Below are 21,205 nucleotides of genomic sequence, written 5' to 3' on the forward strand. Positions count from 1 at the left end.
CAAGCATTTCTGCCTCCTGAAGAGAATGGTGATTGAACTAACATCAAGGTCAGCATTATTTGACAAGTTAGCAAGGGGGACAGGGGGTTGGTGGAATGGAGCCTCATGTACCATCTGACCGAAGACACTCGAACTCCGCATTACTGCAAATGGCACATGCCTAGGAAACCTGGTGAACAACATTTGAAGAAGTAAGAATACTGACAGTAACTAGGATGTCATGAGGATGTAAACTCCCAATTTCTGAAGCTAATATCTGCAAAGCCCTACCCTAAAGATACCTTAAGAGATGAGTGAGGCCCAGGGTACACAGACAATTCCCACACTGACAAAGGAAGATGGAATGGAGCATATATTTAAGGATGAGTCAGCAATTCATTTTAGCTGCAACATCAACCTTCAAAAACTGGCATTGGTTTTGCTGTCTTCTCTATGTCCAGTATTTATGTCCATATGTCCAAAAGATTTTTTTTCTCATTATTTTCCTGATTGTTTATTATTTTCCTGATTGTTTAAATGGGTAAAAGAGCATTTTAAATTTTAAATTCAGTTGTAAAAGTAGGACCTTTATTTATTTATTTAAATTTAAATTATGAACAAACAGCAGAAGGGTATTTGTCTGCTGGTAATTTCTTTTTTGTGTAAAGCCATGTTGCCCTATTAGTACTTTTTAAACTCCTTTACAAATCTTACATTTCTGACCATATATTCTTTTCCTCACTGAGCCACTGACAATTTGTTGCCCCTGCCTTTGCTTGGGGGGGTCTAAAGTAATGATCAAACATATCAAGAAATGGCACCTTTCTTCTCATCTAAATATCCACTTGCTTGATGCTTTTTAATTCCTTTGCTAAAAAACTGCAAGCCAAGGAAGCATGATTAGCAGCCATACACAAAATCTGTATGTGTATGTCATTATTACTGAAGGCACAATATATGAAAGGCTTTCCAGTGTATATAAAGTGAGCAAACAAACAAACAAATTAGTGTAGTCAGTGTAACTGCTGATTCTAGGAGATACTCATAAAAATACCATGTGTATTTATAAAATATATCCCATTTTTCCTTGAAACATAAATTTCAAGTTAACAGTGTCATTTTAATCAGATATATTGACTGAGACCAGGAATCATCATAAAAGATTACCTTTACACTTGGTAGATCCAGAAAGGCAGGGAGAATCCTCAGAGGGACTAAAGAAGTTAACCAGGGGACAGAGTTAAGTAGCTTTCAGCCTCAGTTATTTTCTTCTGTATACATATGGGTCCATGATTCTGTTACAATGAGTACATCCGTTCTGCCTATTATTCTTAATAATTTCTTTAAAAGCATAAGAAAAAATACATGAAATAAAGTGTCACTGAGAATGAACTGAAAGTAATTTAATCAGTTACAAAGTAAATAGAAAAATCTTGTTGCCTTCTACATGGCATAACAGAAAGCTATCTCACATTTAACAGTAACAATTCTTTAAAAACTCACTATGTTTGCAAGCAACCTATGTGTATCATTCATGTTCTCACTAGTCCTTTCAAATTAGAAATACCATGAGAAATAGATATTGAAGACTGTCAGGGATATCATGGATTAACTTTGAAAGATAATATTTTCAGGAAAAGGTTGGCAAAGAGATACATTCAAAAATGTGGTTAAATTTTAATGCAAAAAATATTAATTAGTATTAGATTTTTTTTTCAGGCCTAACTCATGCTAGGGGCAACTTCCTCAAATATGATGTTTCTTTTTTTAGGGCTTACTGCAAGTTCAAGTTCTGTTTCCTAAATTAAAAGCTTTGCAACCTGTTCCCCATGAAGCAAAGACAACTTAATGTTATGATCATTGGTTTTCAACAGAATTATATGTGCGGTGTTACAGATATTAAACACCTCAGTAATTAAAGGCTGCTTTCTCCTTTAGCAGACACAAGGAACAATTTTTCCCGCTCCAAATTTCAACCCTATTATGGATGCCCAGTTGCTAGGAGGAGCCCTACAGGGAATTAGTGAGTATCTCGACTGATTCTAACACACATTTTTATTTACTTTTTTCTCCAGGAATCTCTCATAAAATAACAGGCATTAAGCAAATTAAAAACTCATAAAATAAAGAATGTCACCATGTATCTGTTGAGTCTTCAAGGTATCACACTAAAACACATTAGTGATGTGCAAATAAATCATGTATTTGCATTTACAGGAACTAAGAAGTGATTAAGATTAAACTAAAATCTATATCAACACTTAGAGTAATGAGTGCTTTCCTTGAGAAAATAAGAAAAACAGAATTCTGTTATGTCACTACAGTGAAGGCCAACAAAGGAAAGGTTTTTAATTGTAATTTCAACAATTCACTATTACCAGGGACTGTTAAATCTTTTAATCAGTCATCAAGAAATAAAAACAAATGGAGTATAAATTAATGATCTTTCACTCAGAAGCAATTTTTTGGTTTAGTCTATGTAAAAAAAAAAAAAATTGTGCACCAAAGCATTTTCCTTTATTCAGACTTCTGTGTTTTCCTGTTGAACACATTGGTATTGCTGAGGGTCAGAATATTGATTTTTATTTTTTTTTACTATGAGAAACATTTTTCTCACATTAAAATTGTTTTCTGTATCAGAATTTTTATACCCCTTGGGCTTTTCACAAGGCTGTACAGCACTAAATTTTGCATTGTTTTCAGTTCTTTTAATGGAAATGTGAGGACATAGACATAATGTCAAATGAATCAAAATAAGAATTATTGATCAAGGGGAATCTGAAGTATCTTTTTGATCATTGGCTACAGATGAAAAGTTTTGAACATTTTACTAAACTTCCAGTGCTTTTAATGCAACGTTGCTAACATGACAATGCAGAGATGATTCTCTTAATTTAACAGTGTATATATAAGCACATTAACCTTACTTTTAATTTACCTATCAAAGTACATGGAACAAAATTCAAATTTCAAGGACAATTGGCAAAATAAAAAGTTCAGCTTCAGAGGAGTTCAAGTCTCTATAGCCTTTACAGGCACTGACACTGACCATAAATCTTGCATTTATCCCTGCGAGAGGTTCAGTCACATATGTTGTCCCACTGACACCAGTGATATTACACAAATTAATAAAGTTATTCAGGTTTTAAAATATTTCCTGAATCCTTCCTACATAAGCTGTACATATTCCTAGTGATAATTATTTTCTGAAAAGTAAAAAGAAATCCTTATGCACAGTTTCAGAAATATTTCCATGCTGTGAGTTTGATGGAAATTAATCTTACTGATGTTGAATGAGTAATATACTGATGTTAAATAAAGTGTCTTGCTAAAAAACTGGTGTATTTGTGGGTAGATGATCCAAAAGAAAGAGAACTAAACCTGGTATATAATAAGCAAATACAGACTTCCTCTGTCAACTTAGGAAAAAAAGTATTCAATTTCCAATTATATTTGTGCCAAAATGGAACCAATCAGTTATTGATTATACAATAAAATCTGCCTAACAAAGCTGTAATAGGTACAGAATGTGTATCTGTAACACATATACATATATATATATATATATATAACAAAGACTGGTAGAAATTTGACTACCCTACCCCATTCAGATGCTAGCTGATACCCATGCTTTCCAGCCTAACTTATCTCTGCTGCAAGTGTGATAAAGTCAATTGATTTACACTCAGAGATACATTTATGCTGGAATGTCATTAAAATGCTCAGCCATCTGAAATTACCAAAACCCAACTTATGGAATGGAAAAAAATATTTTAAATGACAAAATAATTTTCACAATATATTTGTCATTATCTTTTTCATAAGCAGTAAATGCTGACTCATTTTAGAAGTTTAGCAGTATGCTCTAGTCATTAAGCAAAAGATCATAGATAACCTTCAACAAAATGCCCTTGGAAATTGGTTAAAATATTATAATTTTTAAAACTTCGTAACTTATTTTATATAGTTCGTCTGAAAACATATATCTTTCAGTTTTTCAACAAATAGTCTGACTATAATTTGTCATCCCCATAAGAGAGATCCCTAGCCCTGAAATAACAATTTAACCAATATCAACAGGGCACAGAAGTATGACTTCCCAGGCTCGGGTATGAATTCTGGTAGTGTGCCTAGTTCTGAATAGATGAAAGTCTCTATCTGTTTTATTGATGCTTTCAAATCCATTGAGCTTGAGAGCATGGTGATGTATCTGATAATAACAGACTACTTCATTTTTTGCTGGTATTACACCAGCAAGCAAAAGGTACATAAGCATGGTAAATACAACTGATGTTGGTAAATACCAGTGGGATATTAATCTGTTGATGTATTTTTTCAAGAAATCAGGTTAATGTTCTGTTCATGGTAATGAAAAAGGCATGAACAATCACAAATGTAAGCAAATATCAACACTTTGTTGATTTAGAGTCTCTGTCGTGTTTCCTTTACAGGTTGTGAAAAAGATGTGTTGATTGACATCCTAACGCAGCGTTGCAATTCACAGCGGCTTATGATCGCTGAAGCATACAGAGACATGTATGGCAGGGTACGACTGAGCTGTTTTATACTTTCATTTCTTCTGTCTCTCTTGTCTCCAGTGTGGTTGGTCAGCAGTCACTGGAACCAAAAGCCTGGCAGGCAGCTGGCTGTCACCAACAGATTGGCACACAATTTTGCTCATTTAACTATTAATGCTTCTGATGGTTTCAAATTGTTTTTATATAGCAGTAGAAGCATGTCTGCCACACACAAAGTTTAAAAAAAAGGAACATGGAAAGTTTCTTCTTCTGTAGCTCATCCTCCTCTCTATTGACCAAACCAGAATTTCTGGACAGACTTATTTCTTCTCCTGTGCGCTTTTGCAGGTTTCTGCATTCTTTTCTCAAGTTTTTAGAATACTTAATAAAACAGTATCGTATTTGGGTTGAAACACGAAAGAAAACCACCATACTAATAATTACAGGTAGTTGTATCTTACACACTGATTAATGTTCTCATCTCAAGCAGTGACATTCTCAGATCTCATACCATGTAACCCCACCCATACACTAAGCACAAGACTCATCTGAGCTGCTTAATGCTAAACTTAGGAATCTTTGAAATGTGTTTCAAAAATCTGAAGATGTAAAAAGCTAGCTTTTTTTTTTTCAAATACATTTTATCCCTGTTTACTGTACATAACAAGCTGGTTTTCGTTATACAAATTCTTAAACATACAGAGATAAGACATTCTCATTCTATTTCCAGATCTACTATTGCTAACCAAATGACTTTGCGGAAGTTGCAATGCCTGCACTTTCCTCAGTTACCCCAGCTATATAAGGGTGAAAATAATAGCAACACCTTTTGTAAAATCTCTGTGAAATCTAGTGACAAAAAATGCTGTATGAAACTAGATACTATTGGAAAGCTAAAGAAAAATGCTGTGATCAAACTGATCAGACATGCCCTTTCCATAATAGAAGCCAGCCAAACATTTTAAAGAAAATCCAGTTTTCTTCTTTTCCTAAAAAACTAAAGGCTCACTGGGAAGTGCTGTGAAGGTCAGTGTATGCCTGCCATTAACCTGATCAGCATGAATGAGAGTGAGTTTGCAGAAATCCTACCACACAGCTATCAGACTTAGAGTTGAACTACAAATAGTTCATTCAAAAACTACACCTTAACTGCTGATGGCATAGTCTGTTACACCACCAGTCTCTTAAGCAGTAGAACAGTGTATTTTCTTCTTTGGGTGGCCAAGCAGTTTTCCAGTGACAGCCTTTGTGCCACCTGTATACCAAAATACCTCACACCCATTGACCCCTAAACATGCTGAAACAATGCCTTACTCTCCTAGAACTGGGGGGGAAAGAAGAGCTGGATTTAATCAGTGTAGCGGGTTGATTCTGTGCTGTTACTCAATAGGAGATCACTGGTTTGTGGGCTGTTATAAAAAATCAAACACACAATATTTGTGTTATTTTAGATGCAGCCTTGAATGCATGAATATGTTTTAAATAGACCATAAAAGAACAACAACTGAATCACGGTATCCTTACCTTCCAAAGACCATGACAATGACTGCAATCAGTGGTTCTGAATGATTAGAAGTGTTTTTCTATGGTGAAGTATTTACCAGGTTACCATTACCATTACACATGCAAACCACACAAGTTCAGGGCTTATCCATGCAACGTTCCTCACTGCGTTTTACTTTTACTCATAGAAAACTAAAGCATGTCAAGCTACCCAAATATGCCCGTGATAGTAAAGCACTCACACCCAGTCTTTTCAAGTCTTCACTTATCTCCTTAACCACTGGACAGTTCTCCTTCTCTATTCTGTCTATAGCAGCTTGATGGTTTTTTTCACTTTTTCTCTGGAGTGTTTCAACTGGACCTATCATTTTAACAAGGAAAAACTTTTAAAAGCTGCATATTATTTTTTATCTTTAATTTCTGCCATCTGATATATGAGGATGACCTAGAGATAACACTAATGATACCTCAGTAAGAATTACCAGATGTCCTTCAGGACTGGAGTTAGGATTTCCCATATTTAGTATTCATAGAGAACAACTGTCAACTTGCTCACCACTGATCTATCTGGATTTTCTTTTCAAATCCAAAATAAAAATATAAACCATTAAATAAATCCCTATGAAAACATACCACCATTAAATTTATAACTGTCAGCCATATCCATTCAAACTGAATGTGCCACAGACCTAGAGATCTAGAAGAAATAAAAAAAGCCAAAGAAAACTTCAGATGTCATTTTTAAGAATTTCAATCTCTAAAACTATGAATAATAGAAGTGAAAGGCCAGCAAACTATTTTCATATTCCAGCAATGGACTACAGAGAATTCTGAAACTCATGGAACATCTTGCATATACACCCAGAATTTTAATTTAAACTAATCCATTAAGCACTAGGTATACTTCATAGCACAAGATACATCACAATACTCCTAACAGCTTTCAAAAAAACCCCACCTAGTTCTACCTTTTGCCATGTGGAAACGAGGGTCAGTATGAACTAGCTCTACTCTAGCTCAGAAATGAAACAGAAATGCCAGGTTTTTTTGTCTCACCTGTGACAGCAGAGATACTGCAATGGCTAATCTGGTTAGTGCTCCATGCAGTTTATTTGATTAATGCCTCAAGAGTTTGTTATCTTGGGCAGGAACTGCCCAACAGGATGGGATGCACCTTGCCCTGAATTGCTGCAGTTTACACTTCAGAAGATACTTTAGCACACATCAGTGATAACATTTCACTGGCTGTAATCTGCTTTAATGGTTATACTGCACTGGGCAAATGCACCATTTGGCAGTCTCATCTTAGTCCCAGTGGTAAACTCTGCAGGACAAAGAAGGCAGACACCTAGGCAATAACAAATTTAACTTTCTCAATTTAATCTATGGTAAACCTGTCAGCCCAGTCCTCCATTCTCTTAATTTTAATTGTCTGCTCAATATGATAGCTGCTATGCCCATTCATTTGGCAAATGTAAAGCGTGACACATTAGAAATATATAAATATATAAAAAAGGAAAATAAAACCGTGAACTGGCTGCATGATTCAGACATACAGAGAAGCTTTAAGATCCCTTCTTACAATTAGCCTTCAAGGATTTTTCATAGTAGAGACGATTAGGAAATGTTAATAATGACCATTTAGAGTTGTCTTTTCTTATTTTTTCAACACTTCCCTTAGCTCTGATTGCAAGAGCAATCTTTAATAAGTATCCACTTCTATTATTAATCCATTTTCCTACAGGCATGTTGTCAGAAGTGAAATGTCTTAATGAATTAATTTCTATTCCATGTGTGATTTAGTGGTTGTCAAATGCATCTAATGTGCATTTACTGATGACTGCGTATGTTTCTTCATCATAAATTTAATTTTTAGTGTTTATAAGTCCTTCATTACTACTCCAGCTACTAATTTCATTGCATTCAGATATGCATCAAACCAAAGTACAGGCCTGAAAAAGATGCAGCTCTGAAAACATAATAGTTTTTAACACAGGAACCGTTTCCGGTACTCCTTTAAAGTCAGACTTAGGTCAGAACACATCTGACAGCTGCCTAGTGCTGTACACAAAAACAAACAAAAAATGAGTGTGCAAGTATCCTCTTAATCACAAACAGCAACAGTATAACTAACAAGCTTTCAGCATTTGCAGTGTTTTGAAGGATACTACCAGGAAAAGGGATAGTGGGGACGAAACTCTCATCCATTTCTCAGCTACCTTGGCAAGCAAGTATTAAGACACACGCAGGTGGGGAAGGGGTTCCTTTTTATCAATCCAGCATCTGTCAAAAGTAGTGAATTCAGTTTGAAGGTAATATATACATAAACTGAAGCACATAACCTTCCAGTAATATAAAGCTGATATTTTTGTGCACTAGAGACAATATGGAGGATTTTTTAAATTATTCACATAGTAACACTGAAAAAAGCACAAGAAATCTCCTGTGTTCTATGGGTGCTTAGCTCCCACAGATTCACACAGAAAATATGACAAGAGAAGCTGCAGGTGCTCTGCTGTGGTATTCAGGTTTCCAAGCCTGTAAGTAGTAGTTGCGCTTAAACCCCTGAATTTTCTTCTGTATTCTAACAACCCAAAAATCAACAATCTTATGTGATCCACTGGCTTGTGTGTCTATTGTCATCTCACTCATACTATTAGAAGAAGCAGGTAATATTTAAATGAATATTTTTCTTAATTTTAGCCAGAATTCAACTTTGACAGTTCAGCTTTATTCCTTTTCAGAGAAAACCACTGATACTTTTTTTCAAGCTGTTTTAATAAAGCATGACCATTGAAATAATCCTGTCTATGTGTTTTTCTTTTCAAGGATCTGATAACAGACCTAAAAGAGAATCTTTCTCATCACTTCAAAGAAGTCATGGTCGGCTTGATGTATCCACCTGCCTCCTATGATGCCCACGAGCTCTGGCATGCCTTGAAGGTACTTGTCAAATTCAGAATTTCTTAGAATCACTAATTACAGTACTGAACATATGTTAAAATATTTTTTTTGACATTTAAATGTTTGATAAACTGCTGGAAGTTAGTACACTAGAATAGTATACTACGTAGTAGTACACTAGGTCATCAGAAATACATTGCTATATGAAATTTATTCATTGGTACGCTAAAACCAGTGTAAACAACATCCTTGTCATGTAACAAATACAACCCATGGTAAGCTTGGTAAATGAAGGAATATTTATACAGAGAAATGTAAGGCCCCGGTCCTGCAGGCATTTATGTATGTTATGAACAAAATTCATTAGAACAACCAGTGCCATGCACTAAGTCTCCTGTTCTCAAAAGACCAATACTTCTTTAGCAGAACATGTCTTTACATAAATACTTACAAATTACTCTCTGATCACTCCACTCAAATTGAGATGATTGCACATTTTGAAGAAAATATTTCTTTTTCTTCCCAGGATCTGAGCCTGTGCTCCTTAAACAACTTAAGTTTTGAAACAAGAATATTTTTTCAAAGATCATGTGATTAATTGGTGAAATTCATTCCTGCAGGGCACTGTGCGGGCCAAAAGCATAAACTAGTTCATAAAGGTCTTAAATACTTAGAAAACAGGTCTCCTGATGGCTATTGAAAATAATAAACCTTGGCAAATTCCTTCTCAGGAATTCCATTCTTGGAAGATGGGAAGGCATATCACAGCTCAGCACTGTTTTCCTTTTCTTTCCACAAATATTTGCTACTGGCCACTGTCACAAATAAGACACAGTTTATATGATTCTGAGCAAAGTGATCTACCTTATATATTTTGAGAATCCCCTCAAAAACAAAAAAATAACAATTCACTGGTTTTCCTTGACCTTCAGATACTTTAACCAATGCACTTTTTAGAGCAATTTTACAGTTGGCATTAAAAGGATTGTGAAATATCATTGGTATCACTGGAAGCCTGAATTTTATTAAAATTATTTACAAGATTGCCAAAGTTATATTTTTTTCTAAACATGGCTTAAACTTTTTTATAGTAGTCTATCCTGATCTGGATTCATATGGCCAAAGTAAATAACAGGCCATATGTGTCTCCAGTCTCAGGCTTGACGTCATGTTCTCCCATTATCGCAGATGCAGAATACTCACCACCACTATACATGTGCATATCAAAAGCAGCAAATACAGCATATCTTAGGTCATTCAAGTTTATAAAAATAATTCAAGTCCTGTGGTAAAATACGGTGATTTGCAGCACTGCGTGCATGGCCTTCCCTTGATGTGCATTCTTCCCTTGATGCATGATGCTGTGATATGCTAGATATCACAGACCATAACATTCCTAAATAGATTTTTTTTTTTAAATGAAATGACAAAAGCACAACATAACAGCTGTGGCTCATATCTACTTCAGATTGCCTGAACACTTGCTAGGGATGTATGCTTAATCTTTGCATCTGATTTCTTGCAGCAAATCCCAAATCTTTACTAATGCTGTACAATTCTTCCCATTATGTTTCTGTCAACACTAATCTTACTTCATTCCTCACTTGTTAATGTACATGCTGAAATTCAGACTAAGTAAGAACATATTTAAAATACAGGGTTCTACTATCAATTTAAAGTCATTTCTACTTAAACAGGTAGACTATGCAAAAGTACACTCTGCATTGCTCCAGCAAACTTCTATTCTTTTGTTACTTTTGATAAGCACAGCACTGCTTTCTTGTAAAAGGTGTGGTTTCTACCAACAACATATTTTCATATTTACTTCTTTCTACACAGGGAGTAGACACAGAAGAAAAATGTCTAATTGACATATTAGCCTCACGATCAAATATGGAGATCTTCCAGATGAAAGAAGCCTACTTAATGCGTAATGTTTTTTACAAGTACACAGTAGCAGCTGCATAGATGAAGAACTGAACTACAAAACTGACTTCTCAATACTAACTGGTTCCCTTTCCCCTCCTCTCCCATACTATATACAAAAGGCTGAAGCAAAATGTTTAATATGTCATAGTATTTTTGAGATGTATTGCTGGCTATGACATTTGAAATACATGGAAGCCATACCTAGGGATTTTCAGAAACTTTTGCACACTTTGTTCAGAAAAATGCATAAGCTGTTTCCTTTCAAAAAAGCGCTTACTCTGGGTGGACACTCCGCTCATTTGCCTTGATGGGATATTTCCAAGTCTCCACCATCACACCGCAGCAGTAGTGGTGGGGGTGCGGCCATGGGTGTGTGGACAGGCAAGGCGGGGCAGAGGCTGAAGCCCCTGGCCAGGCAGAGCACCTCAGCAGGGCCCAGACAGACTGCCAGCCCTATGGCCAGGTCTGTGTAGCATCTGCTTGGATTACTGTGGAATAATCACCATAGAAAATGGACAAGTATTTGAACCCTTTTTATTGATCCTTTGTTTGCCAATTTTCATTTGTACTATTCAAAGCATGTTCGTTTGTGATTTAGATCATACGTTTTTTGTTTAATCTAGAATATAATAATGACCTTCAACAAGATATCGATGCTGAGACTTCAGGTCACTTCAGAGATATGCTCATGAACCTTGCTCAGGTACTATAAAAACTAGCATGGCTTAAGTTCCTAGAAAAATCATAATAATTTTTGATACTATATGAGAAGTCTTAAATTTTAAGGTGACTGTGGTTAAACCTCATTTAATAAGGCTACACTTTTGAACACAATACAGGGGAAAGCAGAAAAGAAGAGAATTTGAATTGCTTCATCTAGTCTTTGACTTTGGCTTTCAGATGAAAGCAAAGGTCAACAACCTATTTTATTAAGTCCCTGGATACTCAGCTGCTGACCCTCTGCTCAATCTGTCTCATCTCAAAAGGAGCCTACTTACATGTAAAAATTAGTATTTAATTTTTAAAGCTGTTTTCTCCATTTTTAGAATACACAGTTCATAATCCAGTCTAGGCATTATGTAAAAATGGAGATATATCCACACTTGACTATGAAAGAAAGTTATTGAATAGTTCTTTGGTTTAAACATTATGTTCTTTGTGCTTAAATCACAGTGCGTTTGCATGCAGACAAACAAATTGTCACAATCACATGCCAACTTTTGCAGTTTTACCAATTTGTTTCATGCAACAAAGTTGGTCATCCTTGTCAGATCATGAGTTGTCATTTTCATTGTAGTGACCGTGCTCATTATCTTAAAAATCTTTTGTAAACCAGAGTAACAAACAATGGCAACAGAACTGCCAGGAGATAACAGCATACGTAAGGTACACAGGAAATATTTTTTTGTAATGTTGGATGTTTTTTCCCCTAATAATGAAAATTCTTCCTTGCTTAAAAATGAAGAGCTACAGGTTAAGTAGCTTCGTTTCTCATCTTTGTTTAAATGCTGGGACGGATTTTACTTGTCAAAAGAACAATTTGAAATAAATTACCTGAGACTACATTATTAGTCCTTATTTTCTTAAACCACAGATACTACTAAAAAGGCCTGAAACCAGCAACTTCTTAGCTAACAGGATCTAACCGCTATTTTTCTGAAGAGTTGCAGGAACTTCCAACTTTACTCAGTTATACTGTATACTTCTGAAGACTGTTAGCTGAATCATCCATTTTTTTATATGATTTTATATTAAAACTCTGTGATATTTCATTAAAATATATCCTTTCTAGTTCTAGTACCATGCAATTTACAGATTATTCTATAGCAACATTTCCAATGCATCCTTTAATGCTTTTTTCAGACATCCTTTGTTTTGATTTCTATTAAATCTTGGGATGGATGACACACACATCTAACTACAGATAGAAGTAAATGTGTATCACATATGGAAAGCAAACTATTCAGTTGCTATAGTGTGGTGTTTACAGTTTTCATGTCCACACTGAGGCAGATTAGAAGTTACAGGTTAAAGTCCTTCCTAAATAAATTAACAGAGTTACAAATGCAGGCTAAGTAATATTCTAGTATAAGACAAACAGATGTTTATTCTAATTCTCTCTTTTTTGAGGGTATTAATTGAAATATGATCAATTTCTACAATTTAAAAAAATAATTATACATACTGCGGGATTATCCAGCAAAACTATGCCAACAGTAGTTGCTATTAAATGTAACTGGGGAAACTCATTTTATTGTTCACTTGTCTGTCTTTTTTCCCTGTTTTTTCTCATGTATGTAACTTTATGCAGTCATTCTGGCATAACTCCCTTCAAGTAATTTATCTTGTTACTAAGAATTCCACTGTGTGAAATTCTTGCCATTTAATTAAAATAAAAATTAACATTTTTAACAGGAAAGAGCTACAAATCAGTCATTCTAGAAGTTGACAGCCAATACATAATTTTAATCCTCCTTTTCACATATAGGGTAAAATGACCATAAATTTTAAACTAAATTGCTTTAAACATATATCATTAAGGCAGTGATTACATGCAGCTTGAGACTGTTAAGAGTTCTACAACCAGGGCTGATTTGTATCCTTACAAGATCATAATGGTTAAAAAAAAAGCAATTCTAAAAGTTATGTGCCCTTCTCTTTCTCTAACAACTATATAATACAGATCATAACATGTTTATTAAAAGCATATTAGCTTGATTCGTGTAACCAAAATCTATTAAATATATGGGAGACTTAGAAATATTCTTCTGTGGTTTATGTATCCAAGTTGTCAAACACTTTCCTAGTCTTGGATCTTAATTTTAGACAATGATTATGAGCAAGCAAAATCTCCATTGTTTGATGTGCTTGCTCCTACAGTTTGTGCCGGGAGAAAAAAAATGAGAAAACATTCTTCTGGTAATATGCATACTGATAAGAAACAACCAGTGAATGGCAAATGTTACTCTTATCCTTCATTTTCCCTTCATAGTTATGTATTATAGTAAGCAATAGTGGTAGGATGGTGATGGTAAGGTAAGAGCTTATTTTAAATGGGACTAAAAATGGGATATGTTTATCCACTTCACATTTTTTTTCCTCTCACATGACCATTTGTCATTGCAGAGTTCCTTGTCTTAGAGGAAATGAAGACATAAGGTTACAGCTTGAAGATATTTCCTACAGTTGCAAACTCAACCACTGCATACACTGATCAAATCTAAAAGTCCATATATGTTATCTCAAGAAATGAAACATAGCTTCATATAGAGACAACGTTATATTCCTGCAGTCTTTTAGAATATGTATCTTTTTTGTTCCCCCAGGGAACAAGGATGGAAGGATATGCAGATCCTTCTACAGCTGCTCAGGATGCAATGGTAAATACAGTCAGATGTGAGCTTCTCAAACATAAAAAAAAAAGAACAAATACAAATGTTGAAAATTGATTTAGGACTTACTTAAAATCTTTTGCTTTTTTTTTCCCCTTTTTCTGGTATATTAGATTCTATGGGAAGCATGTCAGCAGAAAACAGGCGAACACAAAAACATGCTGCAAATGATTCTCTGCAACAAGAGTTACCAGCAGTTGTGGATGGGTGGGTAATCCAGCACTTCAGCTGTTTGAACACAGAGTGGAAAGGAAAAATCTGACTTGCTAATAAAGCCATGGTTTACATACAAAGAAGCTTGGTGTGCAGCAGGGTATTAGCCTGAAACCTAAGTGTGAACTGTAAGAGCTCTCAGACTCCCGCTGACATTAGTGGGATTTTGGAAGTAATGCAAAACTGAACTTTGCCTGATGACTACAGACAGCTGTAGGTAGCCCAGACAGACATCAGGATCCCCTAATAACAGACTAGAATGCATGACCAAAGAAAGGCACGGGTTATGGCTGCACTGCGTTTATACACAATACAACAGGATGAGGCAGATTTTCCTTAACTATTTTCTTCATTTTTCCTAAGTCTTTGCTATGAGTGGAAACATGGGAGAGGCAGTGTATTTTCAACAGATGTTTGTATGTGAAAACACATTGCTGTGTTGAAACATTTCCCCAGAAGTTTCAAAGTTTTTGATGGGAGCACTTCAAGGGTCCACATCGGCTCTCTCATAATGAACACACACACAGAAAGATAATAGGACATTTTTATGTAAAATAAATAATCAGACATAATTACAGATTGCAAGAAATTTATGTGAGATCATCCAGATCTTCCACTGTAGAAAAGAAACCTGTCATAAGTTTGAGATGTCTTCTGCTCTGCAGTGGAAAAACAGTCCATTTGGTGGCAAGTTTATCACTGTGCAGCCAGCCGTATTTCTTATGTCAACTTCTAATAATAGCCTAGAACTACTTTGCTGTCATGGATCAACAAATTAGTTCTTTTATCATGACTTCTGTAAGGCTGATGATAATAGTATTAACATAATGTAACATACCTGCTTATGCTCTATGCCCTTTCTGTAACAGAGATTTGAGGGTTCTGCCTGTAATGCCTCTGTACGTTGGGTAGTAAACAGTGAGTTGGAAATTTTCCTCCTTCCCTGAAGAAGTAAGCATGCCCTCCATATTTGTGTGTAAGTCTGGATACCTGCATTATCCAGAGAGTGTCCATGTCTGGATAGCGACATTGTTACACATGTCAAGCCATGGCTTCTTGTCACAGTCTGTGAATCTCTGGACAGTTTTAGCTATCTGAGCAAGGAAGTTGTCTTAATCACATGACTTTCTTACAAGTTTCATAAACAGAGGTTGCTAGATAGAGAACTTACTAAAGCTTCCAGTGAACCAAAAGCTTTGGCATGCATTCATTTTATACTGTATACTGGAGAACCCAGAAAGAGGAATGTCCTGGAAGCCAGGTTTCAGGCTACTCATTTAGATTGCCTTACATGGGGGATAAAAACATAATGAAACACTGAGAATAAATAGGGAAAAAAATAAACTCAATAGTTACAGTACTGAGGGGAAGCAGGAAAAAAATGCAAGTTGATCATTATTAATGAATGAGAATAAAGCAAGATTTCTTTTTTCCCCGAAGTTTTCCAGGAGTTCCAAAATATCTCTGGGCAAGACATAGTAGATGCCATTAATGAATGTTATGATGGATACTTCCAAGAATTACTAGTTGCAATAGGTATGTAAAAATATTATTTTATACTAGCAGTAATCACCTAATAAATATCTAGCATGGTATCTCTCATGCATCACAAATATTATTTTTCTGATATTTTTATCCTTTTTACTGCCCTATATTGCATAATTAAATTTTCAGAGATAATTAGAAAATAATATTTAAAGTATTTTTCCATGGTGTGTAAATCTACAAATGTATATATGCAGCACTAGATTCTAACTGAGCAGAACTAGTATCTGTTCTTCATTTCGTAACAAATTTTGTGTGATCAGTGATAACTGCATTACCAACTGAATCTACACATACTAAATAATTGGCAAAGTTTTCAGGACTTCAGTGGTATATAAAAAAGTTCCAGGCTTTATGTGCCTTTGTTTTCTATTTATAGAATAAGGATAATAATGTATCTACACAGATGTCATGTGAGTGCATTCACTGATATTTAGTAAGTCCTTTGATGCAACAGCAATGAGTCCCCACCTAAAATAAGTACCAGACTTTAAATCATAAATATAGATACGTTTGTGAAAACCAGTGGCCTAATTTTAAGTTCGGTCACGGACAGCACTACCCTATCTGGCTTTATATTTCAACGAGCTCAAAGCCAATAGACATTATTATATAATAATCTGTTAACTTGTTGCAACCCTTTTCTCCTAGTTCTCTGTGTTCGTGACAAGCCTTCCTACTTTGCTTACAGGCTTTATAATGCAATTCACGTAAGTAGTCTTTCTTCTTCACGTATCATAAAAAGTAGCTTCCCTATTTTTTTGTTTGCTTCATTATAGTTAAACAGGTACATACAAATCAGTCCATTCAATCTTTAACGTATGATTGCATGTTTTAAAACTGTTGGTATGTACATAAATTTCAAAGCAGTAGTGCCTAAGCAACAGTTAGGATCTAACTGTAACCATAAAAGGTTAAATATTTCTATTCCTTACAAAAACAAAACAAAACCAAAAACACTATCTGGTAACTGTTCATTTTATTGAAAAACTTTCTTTTCTATGGCTTGTATCTCCCCCTGCTGTGCAGAACTGAAAGTGCACTTTTCTTCCAATGCATTTTTTGTCTCTAAACATTTAATAAGTATTGCTAGAAATTAAATCATAAATCAAGGCTGCATTAAAAAAATGGTCATATTTTCTTGTGGGGCTCAGTGTGTGTCTGTGTGTCTGTATGTGTCTGTGTAGGTTCTTTTATCTTTGTGTGTAAGTGCTACCATACTAATACCAATGAGTGACCAAGAAGCAACTTAGGTAAATGCAAAGACACCTTTACAAATTCTTCCTACTAGATGTCACTGAAGACATTTTCTTTTGTGTTTCATTCATTAGTGAAAATAGTAAGGCATTATGTTATATAAAAAATAACATATATTCTTTTAAGTCTAATCTTTTAAGTACAACCTTCAGAAGATGCTCACAAAAGCCAGTCATGGGTAAAATGTGAAGTATCATCTTAGAGCAGGAATGGCAAACATAGGATTTAAGCCAGAACCATTATTCAAAACTTCAGCAATGCTTCAACAGGCCCCAGTATCCTCTTCCAGATGCTGTCACTACTGCTGTCCCCTGTTTCAGCTATACCAGCAATAATGGCAGCAAAGATCCAAGGAAAATCCCAGGGGCTCAGAGGAAGAGGCAGCATTTTGTCTGAGTGGTCAAAAGAGGATTCTGGCACATGACATGAAAAAGGTTTGCCAAAAGTACCAGAAAACACCAGCTATCAGGAAAAGCGATGCTTCTCAAAGGTTCTATACCAAGTCTGCTTTTCAAGTTAAAACCTCATTTTTAGTTTTGACAAATATCACATCAATACTTTTCATCTATATTATATTCAGGTGATTGTATTTGATGCAGTTTTTAATAATTAAGAATAAACATTTGCATTTTCTTTTAATTAACGTTTTACTCTGTTTTCTCAAAGTGTTTTAATGAACACAGATAATTCTCAAAACAAATGCAATAATTTAAAACAGTGTCTCTTTTTGCAGACAAGTTATGTCCAGATTATACCAAAAACTTTTTATATTCTATATTAAAGCCCACCCAGGATTCTAATGCCTGAAATTATAGTCCATAATGGGTTTTAAGGAAGATTTTAATCTGGCCATAAAACGTATAAAATTCTCTATATGCAGCTTTTTAACGTATTGGTTTTTGGAGAATAAAATTTGAATATCAATGGCTAGTCGATAAAATTATGATTTAGCTTGAAACTCTAAATTGGTCATCAGTTGTCCCAACCCTAAATCTGTTTTGATTACTTTTATTGCCACTAGATGTCCCCATTCTCCACACAATTACAATAGAAAAATTCTTTAGAAGCAAAATAAAGCATAGCTGGATACAAGCTATGTAAATTCTAAATCAATGGTTTAAAATCTCACTGCATTAACATTTGGCAGCAGTTGTTGTGAAATAATTATTGGCTTCAGTATAGTTGGAATGGACTCCACAACAACCATCACAACAGCTACCTACAAACTCAATAGCTAGTATTCCTAACAAAAGATCAAGTGTTTTCTTTTTAAAAGTTTCAGTGCATGGTTAAAACACTGTTATGTGGGGAATCTCTGTTATTCAGTAACATGAATTCTCTTATTTGAGCATGTGAAAACTCTGTAGAAGAAAACCTTTGAATGCTTAGGCTCCCTTAGAATCGAGGATATCTTTGCTAATTAGGCTACCTATGCCTAATTAATTGGCTTAACTATTAAACATTAATATGAGCATATACAGATAGGCGAACATATATTGTTCAACAGTCAAGTTTTCTCTCATCTTCTTTTCTTTTTAGGACTTTGGGTTTCACAATAAAACAATTATAAGGATTCTCATTGCCAGGAGTGAGATCGACTTGTTAAATATACGACAGCGATACAAAGAGAGATACGGGAAATCACTCTTTCATGACATTAAGGTAAGTTTGTACACACTTTTGCATATATTCAGCAGTGACACCACACAGACTGTGCCAAGCCCTACCAGAAAAATACAGAGGGTTAATCTCCATTCAATCATTTGGTTTAAAAAAAAAAAAAAGGGCAACATATAAAACCAAAAGCATATCTTTTCAATGCCTCAGGCTGACTTCAGCAAGTGCTCAGTGAATTCTCAGCTCCCATTGTATATGATTTTGTCCCCCCCAACAGCAAGAGGAGGATATAAACAGGGCAGGACAGTATATGAAATAGATTGCAAGGATAGTTTCTACACTGATACCATCTTCTTTCACACTGTCCTGCATGGGTAGGCTGATACCACTTTGGTGCAAAACTGAGATAAAAATCTGGTTTTACCCTTGCGCTTTGGTAGTAGCATCAACCTACAGAAAAACTATTCCTCTTGTAGTCTTGCTCCATAACTTAAAACAAAACTCTGACACTTTATCTTTTTTATGTTGCTATAATCCAACTGTAAGATGTACAATAACTGTAGAGAAATTGCTTAGGATTTTTTTGTATTGAACTTGAGAAGTATTAAAGAGGTTTGATCCCAGCTTTCAAATGTAGTTTGTTTCTAGGTGCCCAAGCAACTGAAGCCCAAGGTATGAGAAATGAAAAAAAACTTGACCTAGAATCCTTACAAAAACACTGTAATATTTTATAAAACCTTACAACATTAGTCTAGTCCTTGCCACACACCTTGCAAGAGAAGAGAAATTAAGAAAATGTACAGTCACAGAAATACTGATTTTTTTTTTTTCTTGCAGCATTTTGCTTCAGGCCATTATGAGAGTGCTTTACTTGCTATCTGTGCTGGTGATGCTGAAGATTATTAAGGAAGAAGAAGATGAACTCTGAAGGGTGTATGAATCCATTTTAAATAGAAAGTGAAGCTATATACCATAGATTAACTGTACAATATCCCTACTTTACATAAAAGAACAGAAAAATCAGTGCTATACGTTTGTTAGTATTAAAACTTTCTTGAGACAGGAAAAAATGTTGGCAGGAACATGGTTTTATCCTTAGTTCTAATTAATATTTCTGTTTCTATGATTAATACAAATTAATGAAGCAAGTAGTAAAATAATTCCATGTAAGCATATGTTTATCATTTAATCTCTCGGCGTCCCAAACATTAGACAATAGGCTATGGAAGAATCTATTCACTTCCACAAGAGAGAGAAAAAACGTTTTGCTTTATGTATTTTATCAGCATGATTCCTTCAAGTCATTTTTTCTCTTCCTTCCCACATTTTTTGCTCTTGAACATTATTGGTTTAGTTACTAACAGCTTAAGCATCTGCCCAAATCTGTTATCAGTCACTCGCCTGCCCAGTGCTTTTGTATTCTCTTTCAATTAGCTCACCTACTTAAAGGCAATTAATTCCTTCTTTCCATTTGAAGCAAAATAAAAAATGAGAATCAAGAAAAAAACATTATTCATTTAATGCCACACACCGGAAACCCCTGGAAGATGAAAAATTATGTAGCTTTGAGCAGAGAAGTTCCAGAGGTTTAGACTCTGAAATTCCATTTGTGCCTCTCATTTTAATCATTAATTGAATGTTGACCTTCAGAGCACTGAGGTATTTCCAGAATGGCCCAGATGATATAATTCAGGAGTTGACTAGTAGTACGTAACACTGTACCTCCAAATGAGGCTGAAGGATGCAGAACTTCTCAGAATACCACCAGCAAATGCACTCTGACAACATCTGGTGACAACTTATACGGCAACAATGAAGGGCTGCAGGCACCAGCTGCAAGTCCTCATCCCACAAGAAAATGTGATGCTGCTTTTAAGCATCTCAAATCTCTTCAGTGCCGCCTATCCATGAGGCTTGTGAGCCTATGTATTTGTACTTTCTGTCATCCTCTTTATGTGAACAGGCATAAGTAAGGTGAAATGTGGTAATATGCACTAAAATAACTGCCCCTGGTTTTTCTCCTGCAGCTACAAGGTTTCCAACTTGACACTAAACTTTTAACTAGGTGCTTTCTGCAAGTATAGCTCAGTATGACTGAATAAAGCACTACTGTAAAAACATGGAAGTAACATGATCGCTTCTATGCTGTTTGCACCTGACCCCTCAGTCTGTGAAAATAACCTTATTTTCAGTGTATCTTGCTTTTTTGGCACATGCTGACTTTATGTTACAACTCTTTCAATTTACAATAAACCTAAAATCGCAGTTGAGTCCCTCTTAGGCTTGACAAATTTCAACATATTTCAAATGGATAATTTAATTACTAAGCTACAACTTTGGAAGGAATGC

At 35.1% G+C, this 21,205-nt stretch overlaps 1 protein-coding gene across 1 annotated transcript; it reads left to right on the forward strand.

Annotated features, from left to right (window-relative positions):
* The first annotated feature begins 289 nt into the window (after positions 1-289).
* Positions 290-20,883, forward strand: ANXA10 (annexin A10). Its single transcript, XM_055795069.1, has 11 exons — positions 290-439; positions 1,921-2,002; positions 4,431-4,525; positions 8,829-8,942; positions 10,743-10,833; positions 11,456-11,535; positions 14,159-14,212; positions 14,338-14,431; positions 15,878-15,973; positions 16,634-16,692; positions 18,779-20,883. Exons 1-11 carry the CDS (start codon positions 290-292, stop codon positions 19,034-19,036), a joined length of 1,173 nt encoding a protein of 390 aa, XP_055651044.1. The 3' UTR covers positions 19,037-20,883.
* The last annotated feature ends 322 nt before the right edge of the window (positions 20,884-21,205 follow it).

This window comes from Falco peregrinus, chromosome 2 (genome assembly GCF_023634155.1).
Source record: "Falco peregrinus isolate bFalPer1 chromosome 2, bFalPer1.pri, whole genome shotgun sequence".
In the NCBI taxonomy this organism is placed as follows: domain Eukaryota; kingdom Metazoa; phylum Chordata; class Aves; order Falconiformes; family Falconidae; genus Falco; species Falco peregrinus.